We start from the raw sequence: 21,205 nt of genomic DNA, 5'->3' as shown, positions 1-21,205 counted from the left end.
ATTTTTTTCCAACTATTTCAATCAACAGATCATGAATATCAGTGAAATGCTCTCAGAAACCCAGACAGGTACAGGAAAGCAGGCTGGGAATGGTCAATTGCCAAGTTTCTCCAAGGAGGGAGGTCAGAGAAGCCTTGGTTTGGGTGCAGTCACAGAAACATAGCGATGTTTCCGCATGGGATTGAAAGGTATAGAGGAGTCAGCCAGCCACACCGCCTTCCTGGTCAGCACCGATTGCCAGGCCTGGTGGGAGCAGGTGTAGATGAGAAGTTTCCTGCTAAGGAGAGGAGGTTAAAATTCACAGTAGCCCTTGACCAACAAGGTCTTTCCCTCATGTCTCCCAACTTACTCCCAAGAATCTATAGCTCAGATCACACGGTCCCCAGATTGTTAGTGCTGAGGGCTTGGTGTCCCTTAGAAGAGAGCCCAGAGTCAGAATATAGGCCCTGGTCCTGCTTCTGCCCTATGCGGTTTCTAATTTAAGTCCTCTAATCTTTCTTCCTTCAGTTTGCCCATCTGCTAAGAGGGAACCGTGACACCTAAGCCCTTTGACTTCCCCTTTGAGATCAGGAGCTGTGCATGCCTACCTCAGCCTACCAGGAGGGTTCTCACATGCCCTCCACAGTGGTTGGAAAACCCACAGAAGCAAGAGCATGTGCCCTATGTTGGCAGTCAGTAGCCGTGGAGGAGGCCCAAGGAGATCATTTGTTCACCGGAAGTGGGAACCGGGGGTGGGGTGTGGCTTCTCTCTGAGGATTTCATTTTTTAGTTGACCACATGCATTGTTATAGCAAGGTTAATTGCCTGTGTTTGCTTCTTGTGGAAATATTTCACAATATACCCTGTCAGCATGGGCCCAGCATTTGCACTTGCGTTTTGCTGATCTGTTTGGCTTTTTTGAAAATTTGGTCCAAGACCAAATCTTCCATAAAGGTCTGTGGGCTGTGACCAGAGCCGTCAGCTATTAGCTGTGTTGTTCCAATTTCATAGATTTAGCCTTGTGAGGGGAAGGGAAAAAAAAATGGGCCATGATTTTGTTTTAAAGGAATCAGTTCTTTATTCTAGGAATTTAATTCTCTATTCTCAACCATAAGTCTTTGGAGGACCTACACCGTCACCTTCTTGCAAAGTGGTCTCGGGCAAGCATCTCAAGCTTTGGTACCTTAGTTTCCTCATCTGTCAAATGAAGATGTCTTCTCCGCAGCACACTAAGATTTTGGAGAAATCAGATGAGCCAATAACCCTGAGAGTTCCTTTAAAAAGCAAAAAGTAATAAATATTTGTAAATGCAAACTTAAAAAATTAATGGCTTTTGTAGTCCCCAGGGTCTCTCTTCCATGTTACCATCAAAAAGAAATTCTCTCAAGTAGAAGTCTGCTCCTACAGAGAAAAAAAAAAAATGTTGGTGGGTACTTGAGTATCCACCTAAGGAACTTGAACTTTCTCATCTTGAAGATAGTAGGGAAGAGTTGAAGGTCTCCAGAGGGAGAATCAGAGGGTGGTGAGCAATAAGCGAGGGCCAGGGGAGAGGTCTGAACCTTAGAGTCTAAAGCTTTGCTGGAGGGGAGAATGAAACCAAAGGAATTATTGAGGACCTGAGTTTCCTCTGAGGACATTTGTCTCTTTCCAAAGTCTCCACAGACTCCAGAGGGAAGCAAGAGTCAAGTAGCCGGCACCATGCCTGTTTGGCTTAAATTTTAAAAGCTTCAGAGAATCCAAGGATATTCCAAAGACTGTGTCCCTGGGTCCTTTCCATTCTTTGTTCATCTGCCCACCCAACCATCTCATGAACATCCTTTCTCCCAGGTGATTTGGGAGACCTTGGCCTATGGGGCATGTAATTGTATTCTGAAGGAATCACACAGGAAACAGGAGACTTGGATCATTTTGGCCATTGGACAGAACTTGTCTAAGAGCATATCATTCTTTACAAAGAAAACAAACTGGATCGCTAAAATTAGATTGTATTAGACACCTGTCCTTCAAATGAACTGACCACTGAATGGGGAAGACCAACTCTACCCCTTGGCTTGGGTCCCTGTAGGTTCAAACCTAGTTTTGCTGGTTGTCCAAGCTTGGCTCCTTTCCTAACCTGCTCTCTACTTGGAGTATCTGGGCCTTCAAGACCTCAAGATTTGAAAGTTATTTGATAGAAGCAAAAATATGTTCTTCTTTACCCTTTGTAAGTCCCTGCAACCCTAAGGTAATGCTGGTATTTCAGGTTGAGGCTCTTTAAAACAATTTCTTAACAATCTAGGATTATAACACTCTTAGATATGCCTAACATTTAAAATTAGAGGGGTGGGAGAAGGAGCAATTTGTCCCTTAGCTTTAAACTTTGAAGATTCCTGAGGTGTTCGTATAGTAGGTGAATAATAAATGCTAGTTAAATTGAATTTCTAAATATGCCAGTTCAGCAATAACAGGAATACCTGCTAAGTGCCAGATGTTCTAGGCTCTGGAAATATACAGATGCCTAGGTTGGTCTCTTCTCTCAATCATCCCTCAATCAAAGTTTCCAGAATTCTACGCAGTTGGCATCAATTCATAGAATGATCAAATGGCAAACCTCAAGGCCAGGATGAGATCTGTGTGATAAAAGAGCTGAGAAAGACACCATCCCATCTACACCCACCAAGAAGCCTCTGGCCAAAAGTTTCTATTATCACCTAACTTAGATGTTTAAAAGCAGCTTGATTAAGAAATGAAAGATTTCTAACATTTGCTTTGTTTGAAAGCCAAAGCCCAGGGGATTTGATGTTTGCCCTGGATGGCTCAGAAGTAGAAGTCTTCCCAGCCAGGCAGATGATTCATCTTGGCTCGGGTGGAGAAGGTGGTAGCATTGTACGCAAGCATCACAAGACTGCACCAAGTTTCCTGGTATTAATCCTCTCTCGGAGGGCATTTCCTGGTAGACTCCCAAGCAGACATACTTCAGTAAAGAACGCACAGCCCCACTTGCTGCAGGAGTTACTCATTTGATTCTGTGGGTGGTTTTATTTTAGGGAGATGAATAGCAGCAGGAGCCATGCATTTTTGAAGAGAACAAATCAGTTGTTTGTGATCTGCTTCTGCAAGTAGTAGTTCCTAGAGAGGAGCAATCAGAGAATTTAACTCCAAAAGGTCTTTCTTGCTACTTTCTAGCAAAAATTTCTTGCACCAAATCCCATGATCTTGAAAAGGAAAAAGAAAACAAATTTCTAAGTTAAAGCCCATGGTATTTGGGTAGGTAAGAGGCACTGAGCGAAGCTGTCTTCTAACTTAGTCTTATCTGAGTGCAGGGATTGAACAACATGAAAATACAGTCTGCCCTTTGGCCAGTTAAATTGAGGGTGTCTACATGGATGTTTTACAGGGTAAAGGTAAAACATCTTTTATTCTTACAGTGTCTCTTGATCTTGAATGATGCCTTACGTAGAAAAGGGGCCCCCACATCCTGCTTAGGAGACCAAGGAAATCCAAATAGGCTCTTTTCATTTAAGATCCACACAATCCTAAAATGGTCATCCAAAGCTACATCCATGAGGAACAATGACCTTATGCAGATGCCCGTGTTGCTGTGTCCTTTCTGTTTCCTCGTCTACACTGATTAAGCAGGTATTGATTTATGACCCATTTCAAGTTCTTCCCACCGCACCAGTCCTCTGTCCTACCGGATCCAGGTTGAAACAGAATTTAATTTTCCCTGACTTCAGCTAAACCTGCCTAAGATCCAACGACCTCTGGTTGAAGACAAGGACACAGGCTTGCTCCCTGTGACTCCCTCAGGGCCACGGGTCCTCTATGTTTTGCCAGGTTGGCACCTGGTTTCCAAAGGCTGTTCACAGCTTCCTTTGGGTGTGGAGGGCAAGTTGTGAGTGGCCCGCTGTGAGAGGAGAAACCAGAGCGAGCTGGACATCCCTGCCGTCTTCTCCATAACAGTGGTGGTCATGAATGGTTCCTAAATGCTGTTTGGGAGCAGCAGCTGCAGCTACCACTGGGGTGACTCAGAGTTAGAACTCGCATCCCACAGCCACACCTAAAGGGCTTAGTTTGTCCCAGCCAGGAGACACTGACTCCTTTTGGAAGCCAAGTCAAGGACAAGGAACAGCAGCACACGAGAGTGGGATGAATCTGAGCTCTGGGTTCAAAAGCTGCTCTGTACTTGCCGTGAGCACAACATCTCAGCATCCTTTTGCACAAAGGGGCTGTTGACCCTGTGCCCTGCGTCAGGGTGAGTGGCACTGACAGCTAAAGTCATGTGGTTCTGCTTCCCGCATCTCTTTGCTTGCCCTTTCTCCCTTTCTCTGCCATCTTCTACCCCTCTGACCAGCCACCTGCCATCTCTCACAAGGACAGCCACGCACGAGGTGATTATTATGGCCTGGCAGCCATCATGGTTTTCTTAATGCTTCCACTTACATTTCTGCACTTGAGGCACAATTGACAGAGCCAGAAAGAGCCAAGTGGGGACCAGAATCCAAGCCTTTGACTTCCAGCCCGGGTCCTTCCCTGTCACCCCACACAGCATAGCATAGCACATCACATCTGTCCCTCGCTCCCTTCCCACTGACTATGAGGCACCCGAGGGCCCCCAATCTGGATGCTATTCTGGGAAGCTTAGGGATGGACGGCAACCATGAGACACAGGCACCTGCAAAAAGAAAAATAGGACACTTGAAAATCACAAGAAGGGCTCTCAGCTGCCATGCGCTGCTCTGGCTGAGTGGTTCCCTGCTGGGGGTGCGGGGAGGGGGGCGCGTGTTCTAAAGCCGAGGAAGGAGATCTTGGCTGTTCTAGGAACCTGCAGAGGGGAGGACCTAAGGGTCCTATCACCGGCTCAGCTGCACCCGTGTGCTTGTGGCCCCGGGGCCCTGTGCATTTGTCCGGTTACCTTCCCCACCTCTTGTGAGAGTCGCTGTGTTTTGTCTAAAAAGAAAGGAGATTTCCAAATGAGGACTCTCCCAGCAAAATATTGATTGGTAGCAGGTGCGGTGTCGAGACAGCGTGTACCCCTCGCTCACGCCAGCTCCCACGTGCACCCCAGACCCTATGGATCCCACTGGTTTTTCCCTCTGCTGTAGCATCGCAGGCAACAGAACACCCCATTATCGGAGCAGCTCATCCCCAAAAGGGAAAATGGAGGTAGTGTGTCTCATCAGGGTGGCATCCCTGAACTGCGACTGTCACCCGGTACAGGGGTGTGATTTCCTTCCGCCACTAAGAAGTGTGGCTAAGGCATTTGGTGTGAATTAGAGCCTTACAGCACTGGTGTCTCAACATATGGAGAACCACACTCCCCTCCCTAGAGGGGCAGTCTGTCCACCGGTCCAGAAGCAGGTGTGACCTCTGGTACCTTTGCTTATTTATAGTCAAACTGGATCATCTCAAAGTAGGGGCAGACAGAGAAAGGTGTGGGGAAAGGAAAGAAGGAAGGGAAGAGGAAGGCAAAAGAAGACAAGAAAAAACAGAAGAAGAAAAGAGAAAACTTCTTTTTCTCTAGCCCCTTAGGCATTCCCTGCAGCAGGGGTGTGGCCGGTCTTGCCAGTGCCTCTCATGCCCTTTTGCAGATTCTGGGTATACATTTCCCTTAAGACTGGTTGTCTGCAGAACAGGGAAACAAACCAGAACCCCTCATAAATCAGTAGAGGTCACTGCCAAGAGCTTTGTACACTTGCTGTCCCTGGCAGTGATCGACTCATTGCATTTGGGAAATGGCCAAAGACCCTGAGTCTGATCTTAATTCTCATTCCCAGAAAAATCTCAGCTCTCTGCTCACCCACCCCCTTGTTTACTGTCTTTGTGTTTCCTAGACAAAGCTGGCAAGGAGGAAGGAACACAGTTCCATAACTGGGGACATCAAAGGCTGCGATTCTTTGCTTGGGGGAGGAGGGGCTGGACAGAGGAGAATCAGGAATCCCTAGGCTGTGGGAAAGGGAGGCTGGAGCCCAGGCCCTGCAGGGTGCATGGGAGATCTGCTGAGCTTCTCAGGTTCTGCTTCTGTCAGACCTGAGCCTCACTCGGATCTGCTCTTATTGCTTTGGTTTTGTTCCTTTGAGGGTGACTGGAGACTTATGGTTTTGAAGGGCTGGCAATGGGGTTGGTGGGATGAGACCAAATCATGGTACCCACCCTCCAAAAGATGGGGCTCTTACTTCCTGCTTTCTCCACACACCATCCTTGCCTTGGTAGCTGCCTTCAGAGTCTGCCATATGACACAGAGAAGGTGACAGTGACTCAAACTGCTCCTTGGACTCCACCAACCCACCCTGGAGTGGGGACCCCACTCCCCACTGCTCTTCTCTCCTTATGTCCTTATGGTATCCTTCCTGCTCTGATTGCTCAAACTGTAAAGCTGCACCACCAAACCTTTCTCTCCCAGTTCCCAGAGAATTGGGAGACATATTGCTCTGCTGTGCTCACATCTTCCTACCTGGAAAAGGAGTTTTCTGGTTGATCCACCGCCATTCCCTGCCTCTGACAGTGTTGACGGTCCCTAGTTACATCCATTCCTGCACCTGTACTTGATCTTCTTTGCAGCCATTAGGTCCAATTGGCTGTGTGCACCACTGTGCCAAGTCTGCTTGGCCTATAGAATGTGGTGATGTGACAGAAGTCCTGTTTGTCTTGTTCAGACTGTAATCTCAGTGCCTGGCACCTAGTAGATGCTCACTAAATATTTGCTGAACGTTGCTGTGTTTAAATGTTCAGGCATTTGCTTTATCCTGCTCTATTTCAATGAACAAGGTCTTTCTTTTAGGGGACCCGACTCTTCCTGCCCACAGTGAGGCTATAGGAATTAGCTGTGTCAGGGGTGAAATATGTTTCCAAGGCAAGAACGGTCAGGCTAGGAGAGGTTTCCTTACTCCCCTTGGGGAGTCAGAGGGGTATTGTGAGATGTATTGGGGATTGAGATCCCTCTGAGAGGACAGAACAAGGAGCAAGCACCTATCGTTCTGAAGAGGACTTTGGAGAGGGTCCAAATGTTAGGACAGGCCTTTCCAGATGACTCAGGAGCCACCTGGCTCTGTCAGCCAGACAGAAGCGATGCCTGACACAAGAAGGAGACAATGAGTCATTTTAACTCTGGGTTAACATTTGTACCTAAGATTTAAAAGTTAGAACAATTTAAAGAAACAACAAATGAAAGCAAAGACCAATGACGCCCCTCAGTCAGGACTTTGAGCCTGTCAGGGACGGGGGAGCCAAGATGCTCATGCTCCTTCGAGCAGAGTACAGCCTGCATCTCCTTCCATACAGAGAGCAGGAATGTGACCCAATCATAAGCCACAGCAAGCACAATAAGCATTTCAGTGAACCAAGAAATGTATATTCCTGCATTTTCTGTAACCATAACAAAATAACGGAGACTGGGTACTTGATAAAAAGATTTATCTCATTCACAGTTTGGGAGGTTAAAGTCCAAGATCAAGAGCTCTGTCTCTTGTGCCTCAAGTGAGGGGTCCCCGGCTGCATGTGGTAGATGGCATCAGGGTGGTAATATGTGTGGAGAGGGAGAGATCCCATTATGAGTCAGGCAGCAAGAGAGATGAGGGGCCAGGCTGGTTCTTTTTATAACAACACTCTCTCATAGGAATTATTACCTGGCATCCTGCAAGAACTGTATTAATCCTTTCTGAGGGTGATTCCCTCTTCCCCCAAGGATCTAACTATCTCCCACTAGGACTCACCTTTTAAAGGTTTCACTACCTCTGAATGTACCACACTGGGGATGATGGGGAAACACAGCCAAACTACATCCAAAGCATAGCTCCATGTAAATTCAATGAATGTTTGAAACTATGCTGGACACGACACACCTATGAGAGATAAAAACATACTGTCCCCACCCTCAAGGAACTTAAACTAGAAGAGACTGGATTGTAGTATGAAGTTTTCAGAAAAATGTACCATGCAGTATGTTCACACTTACCAAAGCAGAACTTCTCAGGACCATCAAAGTGTTCTCCAAACCAAGCCAGTGTGTAATTCCACTTGATTCCTTATAGTGAGTCTGTTCTCATGGGTGGGGTCACCACCCTGCTTTTAAAAATATGGGAGCATCTTCAGAACAATGAAGCTGGTCCCAGATGGGACTCTTTGGGATTCAATTAAAGATGGGGTGCCAAGGGCCCCTCATGGGACCAAGACATTGCTTGCTTTCTGCTTTCACTTTGAGTTTAAATTTTAAGTAGCAAAAAAAAAAAAAATACAATATATCTATGGTGTGGACAGGGCATGTATGTACACACACATGTGTACAGGTAGATCAAGCTATTTAATATATGTATTGCCTCAAATGCTTTTTTCTTTTTTGCTAAGAATGCTTAAAAATCAACATACAGTATGTTATTAAGAAGTATAGTTATCGTGATGTGCATTAGATGCCTTGAACCTATTCCTCCTGTCAAGCAGAAATGCTGTATCCTTTGACCAAATTTCCTCCAATCCTCATGACCCCCATCAGCCTTGGCAACCACCATCCTATTATCTGCTTTGTGACTTTGATTACTTTGGATTCACAGATAAGTGCGCTCTTGCCATATTTGTCTTCCTGTGCCTGGCTTCCTTCACTAATGTATTGCGCTATGGTTCATTCATGTTATGGTGCATGACAAGATTTCCTTCTCTTTTAAGACTGAATAGTATTCTGTTAAATGTTTATAACAGAATATAAATACACATCTGTACAGATGCCACAGTTCCTTTCTCCACTCAGCCCCTGATAGATCAGCCCAAGTCCACTCCATATCTTGGCTATTATCCTTTTACTTTCTTTTGAGCTGGGAAGAGAGACCTTGACCATGGCTCCAGCTTCCTCCAGCCAAACCTTTGAGAACACTGGTGGAAGATCTTAGCCTTTTCTTTCTATACCCTCCTCTGGGAAGAAGAGCCAAGGAAGAGGTCCCTAATCACCAGTCCTGCCTCTCAGATGGGTACTCACTCCTCACTCACCAGTTCTGCATTCCTCCTGAGCACCGGGGCCTTTGCCCAACTTCCCAGGCTGAACATCGAGCACCATGGGAGAGATGCTTCTTCTACTAGGCCTACTGCTAACAATCGCACCCTCCCTAGAGAAGGCCCACCCTTCCTCCTAACAGGTCCTCTCGTGGGACAATCCAGTTTTCCCGTGCAGCTGAACTAAATTCCACTTCAATGGATAAATAATCCTTTTTTTCCTACCAACAAGTTCTCTATTTTCAAGGGCCAGGATTTTCCTGTCCTTTACGAGAATAAATCTGCTAGCAAGAACCAGGCACCTATAGGATTTAGTTGGAGGACAGGTCAAATTTACTGCCAAGGCCAGAATGTAGATGTCTCTAGGAGCCCAGGAGAAGTACCATACCGCCCCACCTGCTCCTCCTGGATACCACCCTCAGGCCTGGAATATGAGCCCACATGACCCAAGTTCTGGTTGCCAAGAGCTCCCTTCCAGGGCAAGAGAATGGCCATAATATGTACAAACTTACCCAATTGCATCATTGCCTGGGGGAGGCATTTATTTTAATTAAACTTTTTAATTTAGAGACACACATATTTTTATCTATTTTTATTTATTTTATTTATTTTATTTAGAGACACACATGCACTTGTGAGAAACAATGTAGAGATGTACCATTTATCCAGTTACCCCATGAAGACTTCTTCCATAGCCATGACATTGACCTGGCTGCAATTCTCTGACATTATTTAGATTCCCCAGTTTTACTTGTACTTATAGATCCATGTGTGTATTTAATTCTGCACAGTGTTATCACATGTATAAGATGTGAGATCCACCCATCAACAGCAAAGATCCCTCCTGTCGCCTTATATAACCACTCTTTCTTCCCTTCCCCTCTTACAACCATTAATCTAGTCTCGATTTCTATAATTTGTCATTTTAAGACAAATTCTATTTGGGGTCATATAGTATATAACCTGGGGATTGGCTTTTTCACTCATCATAACTCCTTTTGCAGTTCTTTCAAGTCTGTTGGGTGTTTCTATAGTTTATTTCCTCTTCTTGCTGTGCCTGTGGTTTTAATCATCACATACCACAACATGACACCCAGACTCCACTACAAATCCTTTGGGACATGATCCTTAAGGATCTTTTGCTCTAAGAGAAAAATATAACTCACGAATTTATTTGTTACTTATATTTACTTATTTTGGGTGCTTTTAAGTAGGTGTGTAGAAAGGGAGGAAATGTTACAAAGTTTCCTTAGGTTTGTCCAACATACCTAGGTTCCTTAGTTTCTTGCCCTAAACAAGTGATCAGTTGGGTTATAATTTGCTTTTAGTGTTGATTGACAGTTCTTTCTTGTGTCTCCCTGCCTCCCTCCTCCCCCAGGAGCATATCTACAAGCTGATGAAAAGTGACAGTTATGCCCGCTTCCTCCGGTCCAATGCTTACCAGGACATGCTGCTGGCCAGGAAGAAGGTATCTCTGGGAAGGACAGGCTTGCCCTGCCTGAGCACTATTGACTCTTGCCTGCTGCTTGCTGCTGGTGTGAAATGAGAATATCATCCCTGGGGTTTTTATTTATTTATTTTTCTTTCCTTCCTTCTCTTCTCTATCTGCTCCCCTTCAATGGAAAACAGTTAGGATCGTCACCACCCCAAGCTCCAGGATGTAGCACCCCTCCTCCCTGTCCCCATCATCTCTCTCTCTCTGCATGGTTTGCCCACAAGGAGGGAAGTATGCCCAAATACCAATGCCACAGGAGCTCAGCACGGAATGCCTGGGTGACAGTGACCCCAGAAAATCCCTTACAACATCAAAGAGAGCCCTTTACTGCAAAGTCCAGCTCCCTCCCCACAGACTGTCCCTCCCTGACTGGCCTAGAGGTGAGTGTGAGGCAGGGATTGGGGCAGCCCCCCCATGAGCAGAAGACCTGCCTGGTCAGTTTAGGGGAGGCCGCCTGGCATCTGACGTCATCCTGGGTATTGGTGCCTCCTCTACACGCCCTTCTTTGCCCTCACCTGCCCCACAGTGTTTCCCTGTTCTTTCAACCAGGAAGTAACTGCATCCCAGCCCCTTCCTCCTGTTCCATCTAGGTGAAGTCATGGCGCCCTGTGGCCCTTGGAGGCATGGATCTGGGGGCCAACCCAGGCACCCTCAGCCTGCAGGGGGTCAGGACGACAGCAGGGATGAACTCAGTTGGGTTTCTGGGAAGAAGAAAGGAAGAGCAAGGAGGGCAACAGGGCTGGGAAAGGGGAGGCAAGAGACAGGGCTCATGATTCTAGAATGCCTGCCCACCATCTGGGCTTTCCAGCTCTGAGCTAAGGCCCATGTGTGGTTAAGTGTGGCTCGACTCGCACCAAGTCCCAAATTTCCATGCCATGTCACGTAGGAGCACATGCATCTCTGTCTTGCCCCCTCCCATCCTCCCAACCCCAGTCCCCACATGTGTGGCTGTCCATCCACAGACTCTGTCAGGCTGCCTTCAGTCACACACCCCTTCTCTGTGTTCCATCAACCTCATGTGCCAAGATCCTCTCTGTGTATCCGGTTGGTACCACATAACTCCAGAGTCTAGGGGAGCATTTATATCCAGCTCTCCTGACCCTCCGTAATTCTCCGAAGAGCCCTGATAGCCTGAGAAAGAGAACAGGACTTCCAGAATGTCCAGAATGTCAGAAACCCAGCTCGACTGTCTCCCACTCCCCCCCCACCCCCACCCCATGTCACTAAATGCAAAACCTGGCCTTTGGCTTCCTCCCGTGCTGAAGGACGTCAGTGAAGGGGCTCTGCTGGAGGGGGCTGACACCACACACATGACTATTTGTTTAAGAACTGAAAGAGAACCGTGATGGAGACTTTTGGTATCTCAAGTCCAAATCTCCTGGGAGAAGGTCAAAGTAAGTTTTTCTTATTTGTTGAGGCCCAAGTCACCTAAACGGATCACAATTTGGGGACATTCTAAAACTCTCTAGCAGTTTGACCCGTGGGGTCTGTCTGTACATCTAGGGGAGAAGTCAGAGGCAGTCCGATCTCCCTGCAGGTGCAATCACAAAGGGAGAATGTGCCTAAAACAGGAAGTGAGCCATCTGCCTGAGTTTGCAGATCCTCCCTACCCGAGGAAAACTCCGAGGAAGTCACCAGCAGTAGGGAAAGGACTAACAGCCTTCCCAAGAAATGGGACACTAGAAGTTCATTACTGTTGCCCTCCCAGCCCTTGAATTAAGGGATATTCTTAAGGCAGAAAGCCCTTACAGATGCCAATGCCCTTCCAAAAATTGAGGAAGAGTTTCCTGAAGCAGTGACAAAACCTACCTTTCCTTCCCTTTCTTCCTGAGAGCCTCCAGACATGGATCTGATTTGTAACTCAGCACCTTCAAGTAGGCCTAGAGGATCTTCAGGTTTCAAAGGTGGGCTCACGGTGTGATATTAACCTTCAGGTCATAATAGGTATGTGAGAGTCACCACCTCCAGACGAGACAGGGTACAAATTGGCCTCCTGTTTCTGCTGAGAGTAACCCTGATAGAGTCCGGAGGCATTGCCTCTTGATCCTTCTTCCCTAGTTCTTCCTCTTTTCTGATATTTGGAAAAAAAAATTTTAAAGGGGGGGTTACTCTGAAGAACCAGGTTCTTAAGGGGTGGGGGTAGGGGCAGGTGAATGGGGTTTTGAGGGCTACTCCAGGACAATCAAATGCCCATGATGATGGGGTTCCAGGGTAGCTCAGGGGTGTTTGTTCAAGGCAGAGGAACCGAGGAAGTCAGGCCATCAGCTGCCCTCTGTAACAGCTCGGTGGCCAGGGCACAGAACGATAGGTACATAATACAGATCAGCTGACTTGAGCTCAATGTGTGTCACCTGGGCTACCCTTGGTGGCAAAGCTGAGCTTTGCCATCCCCAGAGTAGAGTCCTGGTATGGTTCCCAGAGCCAGGCGTGGGTCCTTCAGTTCCTCGTAGGAGAAGAAAGCCCAGCCCAACTCTGATGGCATGTCACTTGTGGGTTTTTTTTTCCTTTCTTTCTGCAACCACGTATCTGTCTTCCAGCCACTGGCTGAGCAGGCAGGGCACGGCTGCCAAGGAAGCCCTCCAACTTTATCCACCCTGACAGGTGGCTGCCTTGGCCCGCCCCCCACGCTCTGCTTTCAGTACATCCTGCACACCCACAGGCACCTGCCTGCTTCCTCAGCTCCCCGGTTTCAGTTATGTGCTGGGTGTAGGTGCGTGTCCACTGAAGAGTGTGTAAGGTCCGCATTTCCCAGCCTTGGGCTCAGGACCCTGGAACCGGGCTCTAGCATAAACCAGCAGGTAGCTGGGGTAGAATTTTACTCTTCCCGGTAGGAAACCTGGGGAGAGAGTCAGGCACACCCCACACCTCTCCTCCTGTCGTAGAGAGCAGCGAGGCTCGGGAGAATGTTCACAGACTTTGGCTTCTCTTGCCCCTTCCTGGGAACCTCAGCTAAGAGTTCCCCAGGGGTGTCCCTGCCTCCAGTAGCACTTGGAGAGTGTACCTTGAAAGCATCATCTGCCTGGGTACACAGAGGAGCATTTTCTGTCCAGAACACTCCTTATGGTATTGTCTTCTGAGGTCCCAGGCCCTTTGAAAATGCTAAGGACATGAATAAACCCTGCTGTTCTAAGGATGAGCAGGAGGGTCATTAGGATGTCATTGAAGTTAGCCAACTTTCCTTTGATCAGAAAAATCGCAAGAGAGAACGATCCTGACCCAGAGTCAGACGAGTTGATGATTTCACCTGCTTCTTGACCTTCCCTCAGCACACCCCCCACCCCCCCACACACACACACACACACTTCACCAGCCCTCAGAGCTAGTCTGCTCTGTGTCACCACTTGGAGCCCCAGCCTCCTGGCCACAAGCACCCAAGGCTCCTGCTCGTGGGAGTGGCCAGGGGAAGCAGTGAGCAAGAGGCTCAAGAGGAGCAACTGCCACTCTGTGCAAAGCCAGGGCTCCAGGTCCCTGGGATCCTGGCCCCAGCCCCACAGCAGGATTCCAGTCCCCTGGGGAAGCAAACTCCCCTCTCCCCACTGCTGCAAGGAGGCAGCATGGTTGCTCCTAGGCTTCTTTCCTGTCTCTCCCATCAACTCTGCCAACAGCTTTGGCTGCTTCTCTTTTCCCGTTTTTCGCCCCATTTGGCTTTGGTTTTTGTTCTTTAGCTGTGGCTGCTGCTGTTTGGAAACCACGTGTAAAGCTGAAGACTTTTTTTTTTTTTTCTGTATTTTCTCCCTACCTTTTTTTTTTTCCTCCCCTAAAGCCAGAAAGTGAGCAAGGTCGTAGAACTTCCCTAGAAAAGTTCACTCGCAGTGTGGTAAGTGGAGTGGGTTTTCTTCCCTCAGCGTTCTTCTGGTTTTGATTTTGGTTTTTTTTAACTTTTTTTTAATTTGTCTTTTCTTGGTTGTCGTCGTCTTTGGGGTGGGAGGGACTCCAATGCTTTCCCCTCAACTCACCCCTTTTCTTTCGCGAGTGTCTGCAGCTTCTCTTCCAGGGATGGATTTGTGAAAGAGCAGGCAGCTCCCTCTGCAGAAGGTGCACAGCCGACCGCCCAGCCTCAGCCTGGGTGTGTGATTGCTGTTCAGGTCTTTGAGGAGGAAGGGCCCCACTCCTCTTGGGACTGCGCGGTTTGTGCATCTTCTGCAGCAGCCCAGGGAGAAGGCCATCGAACGTTCTATGAAACAAATTGGCTCAGAACCATCACACATTTAAAAAAAAAAAATCCAAATTTCCCTCTGTGAACTCTGACAGTCTCGCTGGTGTGGGTCGCAAGCTGATGTTGCTGTTGTAGGTGGCTTTCGCTGTGTGCAGACAGTGGCCATGCTGCATGGGTTCTGGCAATGTGATCTAGCTGGTGTGTGTCTTAGTGGCCTCTGCATGAGTTCCAGTATCCCTTGCAGCCCCCTGTCAACCTCATTTGCATAGCGTGACTAGGAGAGGAGGGCAGTAGCCAAGTCTCCCTGCATTGTCCCTGGTAGTTTTCCAGGGAAAGGCCCTGTGAAGCTCCCCAGGCCCTGATTCTGACAGTAAGTAAAAACAGGCTAGAGGTTCACTGCCCTGTAGAAAAGTGGCCTTCCCTTATGCATATCCAGCTTAGGTAGAGATCCACACAGCTCCCCAGCAGAGAACCCATGGTAACAGATGAAAAGAGTCGATGAGGGGTCTTGCTGCGTTGTATGGAGGGGATTCTATACCATGGTCTGTTGAACAGTGCAGACCCATCTCCCCTTTCCATGTTGGGCAGGATGTGTGCACAGGACTTGGTGAACAGGAAGTATTCAATCCTGCTCATTCGCTGACTCATCAGAAACAAGCCACTGAGTTCATGGTACCCAGACTGCACCATTAACATCAAACTAGAAAAAAAAAACAAAAAAAAACAAGATGGCAGTCAGGGAGCGGGGATTCTGCACATGGGACCAGCCACATTTCCCTTCCCAAAGAGTGCAAACCCACTGAAGCTAATTTGTCTTGTTTCCCCGCCTCTAAGAGGAAAGTCCTTGTAAAACATGACTACTGTATATGATTAGTATCCTTATTTCATCCTTTTAACTTAGATTCTAAGAATCCCAGGTTGAAAGCAACCTACTCATTTGCCTGTCACAGCTGTATGCCTTTGAACTGCATTTAAACCTTATTTTGAATTCACTAGATACAGACGCACAATAATTCTGGTAGACGGTAATTAAAATATGGGTGCTCATCCCTTCTCTTCTTTGTTCTTTTCCTCTCTGTGGTCTTTCCTCATGAGAAATCAGAACATGCAGAATGCAAGGTCTGCTGGTCCCTTATCTGTCCTCATGGATGGTTTTCCAAGGCCATGCAGCCTCCCACACCAAGAAGGTGCAACAGCCATCAAGGCAAGGTCGATGGGACTTCTCTGCCCCACAATGGCTTGATAGAAAGTAGTGGGTACCTGTCTGTCTCTTTTGAAGCCTGGCTGCAGTGTCTGGAGCATTCTCAGGGATGTAGTTGACAAGCTGAGCATGTACTGTGGGCACCATGGACTCTCAGGTACATTGTGAAGAGGAAAAGCAGAATGTTTCTGGACAGGAAAGCCGTGCTCTTCAGGTTGACTGTGTGGGCTGAGGTCAAGAGAGGAGTCCTGGTACTTGGACAAGATGTACAAACATCTTTAGGCTTCTTTTCCTGAGAAGTGGGTATCAAAAAAGGCAAGAATGGCCTCCATGAAGTCCTATGAGGAGCGTTTATTGATGTTCCTTCAGCCCAGAGGTAGTGTTGGCTCGGTGGTTCTCCAAAGTCTGTTAACAAAGCAGAACGAGAAAGCACCAGCCTCCCTCCAAGAGTCTGAGAAGCACAGATGTTGTCAGGGTGGGCTGGAGAAGAAAGATACCCTAAGCTCCTGAGATTCGGGGCATTTATATGATAAAAGGCCCAAACTTCTAAAAATATAGTCCTTAATTCCCTGCTTCTCTTTTATGAACAGGAGACCATAATGAGTGGTGTATTCATATTTTGGGGTTCTAGTGGTGGAGAGGGACTTCTGTGTTCTTGGGGTAACACCGCAACCCCACAGACACAGCTAAGTATGGGGATGTGGCCCATGGCTGTAGGACATTGTCATCTCTCATACAACTCAAGGCTGGAACCTAAGAATTTGATCTCAACTGCCCCAGTGTTCTAATCCAATATAACCAACCAACTAGGTGTCTTGCAATTTGATAGGCATTCTCTGAATATGCTATATATAATGTGTTCAACTTCTCTAAAAGAAAATTTGCACAAATGTTTCATCTGCAAGCTGTTAAACTAAATGAAGGGCTAGCTAATGCCATTCCCATGTTGCCAGGAAAGATGTTTAAGAAGACCATCTACATCTTAGGGCTAATAATTGGACAGAGGCAGAGTGAAGCTAGGCAGCTCACAGGTCAAGGACATGAGGCTGACTCATTTAGGACTAATTAATGGTGGTGTGGGGGGGAAGGTGTTGATCCAGGTGGTTAAACAGCTCAGTCAGTCAGTCAAGACTGAATCTGGATCTATGACCCCCCCATCCCCGAACACACCAATACCCCTTCTTTTCTTGGTAAAAGAGAAAAACTGAAAGAACAAATTGTCCTTTCCAAGTCTCAAAGTGTACCATGACATGGAGGGTTCATTAGTGGATGTGTCCCTATTATATGAGATCCTAAGAAGTAGTCTGAGTGTTTCATTGAAACTTTGAGGGCTATGCTACTTTGGATGCAGAAGGGGTCTGGCCCTCCCCAGTAGAGACAGTGCTATGGGAGTGTCTCCTTCCCATAGAAATTTCATTCTAAGTCATCCAGGACTTGAATATGCCAAGAAAATGTCTGAGAACCCTGTGCCAAAATTTGCGTCATTTGGCAGACTAGAACCATAGAGCCTGCTTAAAACCCTGCTTTTTTTTGATGGTGAAGGCCCAGGTTCAGAATCAAATGACTGAAAGTCCATGGCAAAGCGTAACTAGCCCATAGTATACTTTTATTGAAACAGAAAACAGGACTCCAATCCCATTGGTACCCAGCTGGCCAAGCAAAACACAGGCTGGGTTTCAGCCCCTACTTGACCTTCAGCTGTCCTTGTACAAGAATTACACACACCACTGTACATGGTGGCCTTTGTCATATTTCAGAAAGAGCTGTAACACATAGTAACTGCTCTAGGTAGCACCCAGACATAGCCTCAGGCCAACTGAACCTCTTTGGGGAAAACCTAGAATAGGAGAACTGGCCACCAAAGACAGAAGGTGTCAGAAGATCAAAGAAAGAGTTGGATAAATCTAGGATCCTACAGAGTGCAATTTATTAGGTATTTATGGACAGTGTCTTGGGTGACCCACATCCCACACCCAAGGGCAGGAGAAAAGGGTTTATATACTAAGCTAGACAATGGTGGCTTTGATCCGCTGGAATGTACCTGGGCTTTCTCAAAAACTATTAACATGTCAAATATCAGTTAAGAAACAGTCCAAACGTCACTGGCCAGCACAAAATGCTTGGCTGACTATCTTAACAACTTTGTTTATCCTGTAGGGATTAGAATGTGTGATTGAGTTTACCAGGCATTCATGCAAGATGGTGGTCACAACCAAGATGGCTACAGTCAGGTTGAGCTGGATCTCTTCATTAACCAGAGCCTGTCTCTCCTTTATCCTGCTTACTGGGATAAAGTTTCCTTTTCCAGTGCTATGAAATATGAAAACCCCAGCAGTAAACACCTGGCGAGCCATTGTGAGCTGCCTTTACATCACCTTTTGTCTTGAGTTCAGTTTCTTCAGTAGGCATTACCGACTGGACAGGGTGTACTTTTCAAATGAAGGCCCAGTCCCTGCTGCTCGGTCAGTACCAACCAGCCTGCCAGTCTTTGCCGTCTTCCTGGTTTGTGGTTGACAGATGACATTGGGGACATGGAAAACCAGAACTGAAAAGCTTCTAGATTCTACAGGGTCAACCACAGGCTATGGGCTGGGGCCTCCCCAGGGCCTAACTCTGGAGACAGGACCAGGGGAAATGCTTGGGAGGAGGGCAAGAGGAAGCAAAGGGCCCTTCGCCATGCCACAGTAGCAGCAATGTGATTTCCCCTTTTTGGATGGCTGACGCCATCTGGGGAGGACTCCCAGCTGGGGACGAAAAGCTAGATAAAGTCCTCTGCCGCTTGGGCACCGTCCCATGGAAGAAGCCAGAGTGTGATGGCAGTTAAGTTAGGAGAAATGGCAACCTGAGTGATGGTAGCATCGGCCTCCCTGGACATCTCTGCCTCGTTGCTCAGTTGAAACCCCAGCTGCCCTGTTGAGAGGCATCAGCTCTAGCCCGGGGATGCAAAGGTGGAAAACAGAATTGCTGGTGGAGAAGAGAGGCGATGAGAACCAGGTGTTTGTCCACCTCCTGGCAGAACATGGAGGTTCATCTTTGCCAAGATGCTCCTTGGAAGTGCAGCAGCCAGGGCCAGAAGCTAAGGCAGCCTCAGCACGTGACCAGTGGCATCTCTGTCCTGCCTGCCAAGGGAGCAGCAGGAAAATCAAAGGCGACAGGAAGCACTGAGAGCCAGCTGCTTCTCCCCCCTCTCTCCCCTCCCTCCCAGCCTAACACCAAGGGACAGGTACTGAGAGCCCAGGGTCAAGAGCTCACCCACACCCCAGGCAGCTCTGCAGGAAGAGACTTCCAGCTCCAGGCTGGGTGTTGACCAGAAGCAGAAGTCTGGGGCGCCTGGCAGGGGAGGGAGGGGGCAGGCAACAGGGCCATGAACCCAGCTGTGGCTCCTTCCCCAGGGGTTGTTTTCCCCTCCTCCTCAGGATGTCTTGGGGAACGGGCCAGAAAGCCCTGGTGGAATGTTTTCAAATACCTAGATGCAGCGGAGCCCCCAGAGGCGAAAAAAATCTTTTTCAGCAGCAAGGGAAAAAATGGCTAAAAGTTTTTACACAGGGTTGATTTTGATGCCAAATAACCCCTTTGGGATCTCAGATATTAATGCCAACCTCTCCCATCCAGCCAGCCGCAATGAAGCCCTAGTCCTGGCTAGAGATGGAGGTGGACCTCCGTGGTAAAATTCAGGAAGCAGCCCCCAGGCAGCGTGTCTGCTGGCTAACTGGGTAGCCTCAGGCAGATTACTAGCCCTCTCTGAAACGTGCTTTTTTTCTCTGTATAATGATGTGGATTAGATAAATTCTATGGTCCCTTCTTCCTGGGGTGATCTGCAGGTCTGTGCTTCTCTCTGCCTTGGGATTTCTGAGTTGAATGAATCATCCCTTAAGAACTGGAGAGAAGCTGCCTTCCTGCCCAATTAGCTACCTGATTCGGAAATGTCTGCCAGGCTTTGAACCTGGGAAAGAAACCATGGGTAGAAGAGAACTGGTTCTATTTACAGACCCTAGACAAGCACCGGCAGGAGCAGGAGAACCGGGTGCCACAGGCTACCTACCCTCCAGGACAGGACCCACCTGGTAGGTGAAAATAGCCAGAGGTCAGGGAGGGACACAAAGAACAGGATAAGTGACACTGCCCTATCAATTGCCAGTTCTGGCCCCCACCCCTGTGGTCTGGATGCCCAGTGCTGTGTGGCAGGAGGGGAATTTTTGTCAGCTGGGCCGAGGGGCGGGCCCCAAGGTGGCTTCTGCAGAATCACCCCACACATCATGGGGCCTGGGGGTCCTATGAGGAAGGGGAGGAATGAAATGAGAGCTTTGCGAACCTCAGTGTTGCTGCTGCTTACCTGCTACCAACCTTGCCGCTTCCCCCAGAGAACCCTAGGCCAGCTGTCACTGTCCTGCATTAGAGATGAGGAAAGGTTATGAGTGACAGTGCTCATTGTGGTCAGTGCTCGGCGGAGGCTCCCCGGGTCTCTGTCCCTCTCTCTGTGTCCTGGTTGCAGGTGAGGTTTGGACAAACATATTTACTATTTTAGTTTTGTAGCTGAAAGAGGAAAACATAGAAGTCTATATTTTCATAAATGAACTCTAAAATGTAAAATGACAGAATTGGCGTGGCTGGTAGGACCCCGTGGTGAAGTGATTCTCCACGGCAGGGCGTGGGAGGGGTAAGATTTTTATTTATCAGAAAAGATCAGAGTCTGGTTGTCATTGAGGGGAGACCAGCTCCAGACCCTGCCATTCCTCTTGGAAGGAGGAACCCCCAGCTGTTGCAGTGGATGGCTCAGCCTGTCTTCCCAAAGCAGCCAGAAACGCCCTTCCCTTCAAGAGTCCACCCAGAGAAAAACCCAGTGGTGATCCAGCCCCACTCCACACGCAGGCTCTGCCGGGAGCAGCTGCCCGCTGCCTCCCACTGCTGGCCCTGCCTCGTCCCCCACCCGGGGCCCTCTCCTGCCTTCCCTGGACCCCAATGTGCCAAGCAGTCAAGTGAAAATCAAACTCCTCTGAGGCAGAAGGGCACAGCTGTGTGTTTACAGCCGCTGATTCAGATCCAAATCCCGTATCCTGCCAGTCTCCCCGCGAGGCAAGCTGGGGGCAAACTGTGTGTGCTTGTGCCAGGTGGGGATCTATTTCGGGAGGTGACCCGCAGACCTTTGCTATCCATTGCCTCCTCCCCAACACCACTCAGGAAAGACATCCTTCTAGAAGGAGCTCTCCCTTTAGAAGTGGCCAGCAGGGTTGTGGGATTTCAGCCCGCAGCCTCCCTGGTACCTGTCCCCAGGCAGTCACACAGGAACGCGTGGGCTCCCATCTGGCCAGGGACAAGGCAGAGGGTGAAGGTGAATGCAGGATTAACAGCAGGCAAGGCGGACCATTTGGAAACAGGACAGCCATCTCTGCAGAGGACAGAGAACAGAATCCACCTC

General features: G+C 48.2%; 1 protein-coding gene across 1 annotated transcript in view; it reads left to right on the top strand.

Moving 5' to 3' along the window:
• Rgs6 (regulator of G protein signaling 6) overlaps nt 1-21,205 on the top strand; it is a 564,395-nt gene that overhangs the window by 528,913 nt on the left and 14,277 nt on the right. Inside the window, exons 15-16 of the mRNA XM_034635914.2 lie at nt 10,316-10,405; nt 14,196-14,249. Coding sequence (XP_034491805.2) covers nt 10,316-10,405; nt 14,196-14,249 — 144 coding nt within the window. The remainder of the gene's footprint in view (nt 1-10,315; nt 10,406-14,195; nt 14,250-21,205) is intronic.

This window comes from Marmota flaviventris, chromosome 2 (assembly GCF_047511675.1).
Source record: "Marmota flaviventris isolate mMarFla1 chromosome 2, mMarFla1.hap1, whole genome shotgun sequence".
In the NCBI taxonomy this organism is placed as follows: Eukaryota; Metazoa; Chordata; class Mammalia; order Rodentia; family Sciuridae; genus Marmota; species Marmota flaviventris.
This window is presented reverse-complemented; position numbering and strand designations above follow the sequence as displayed.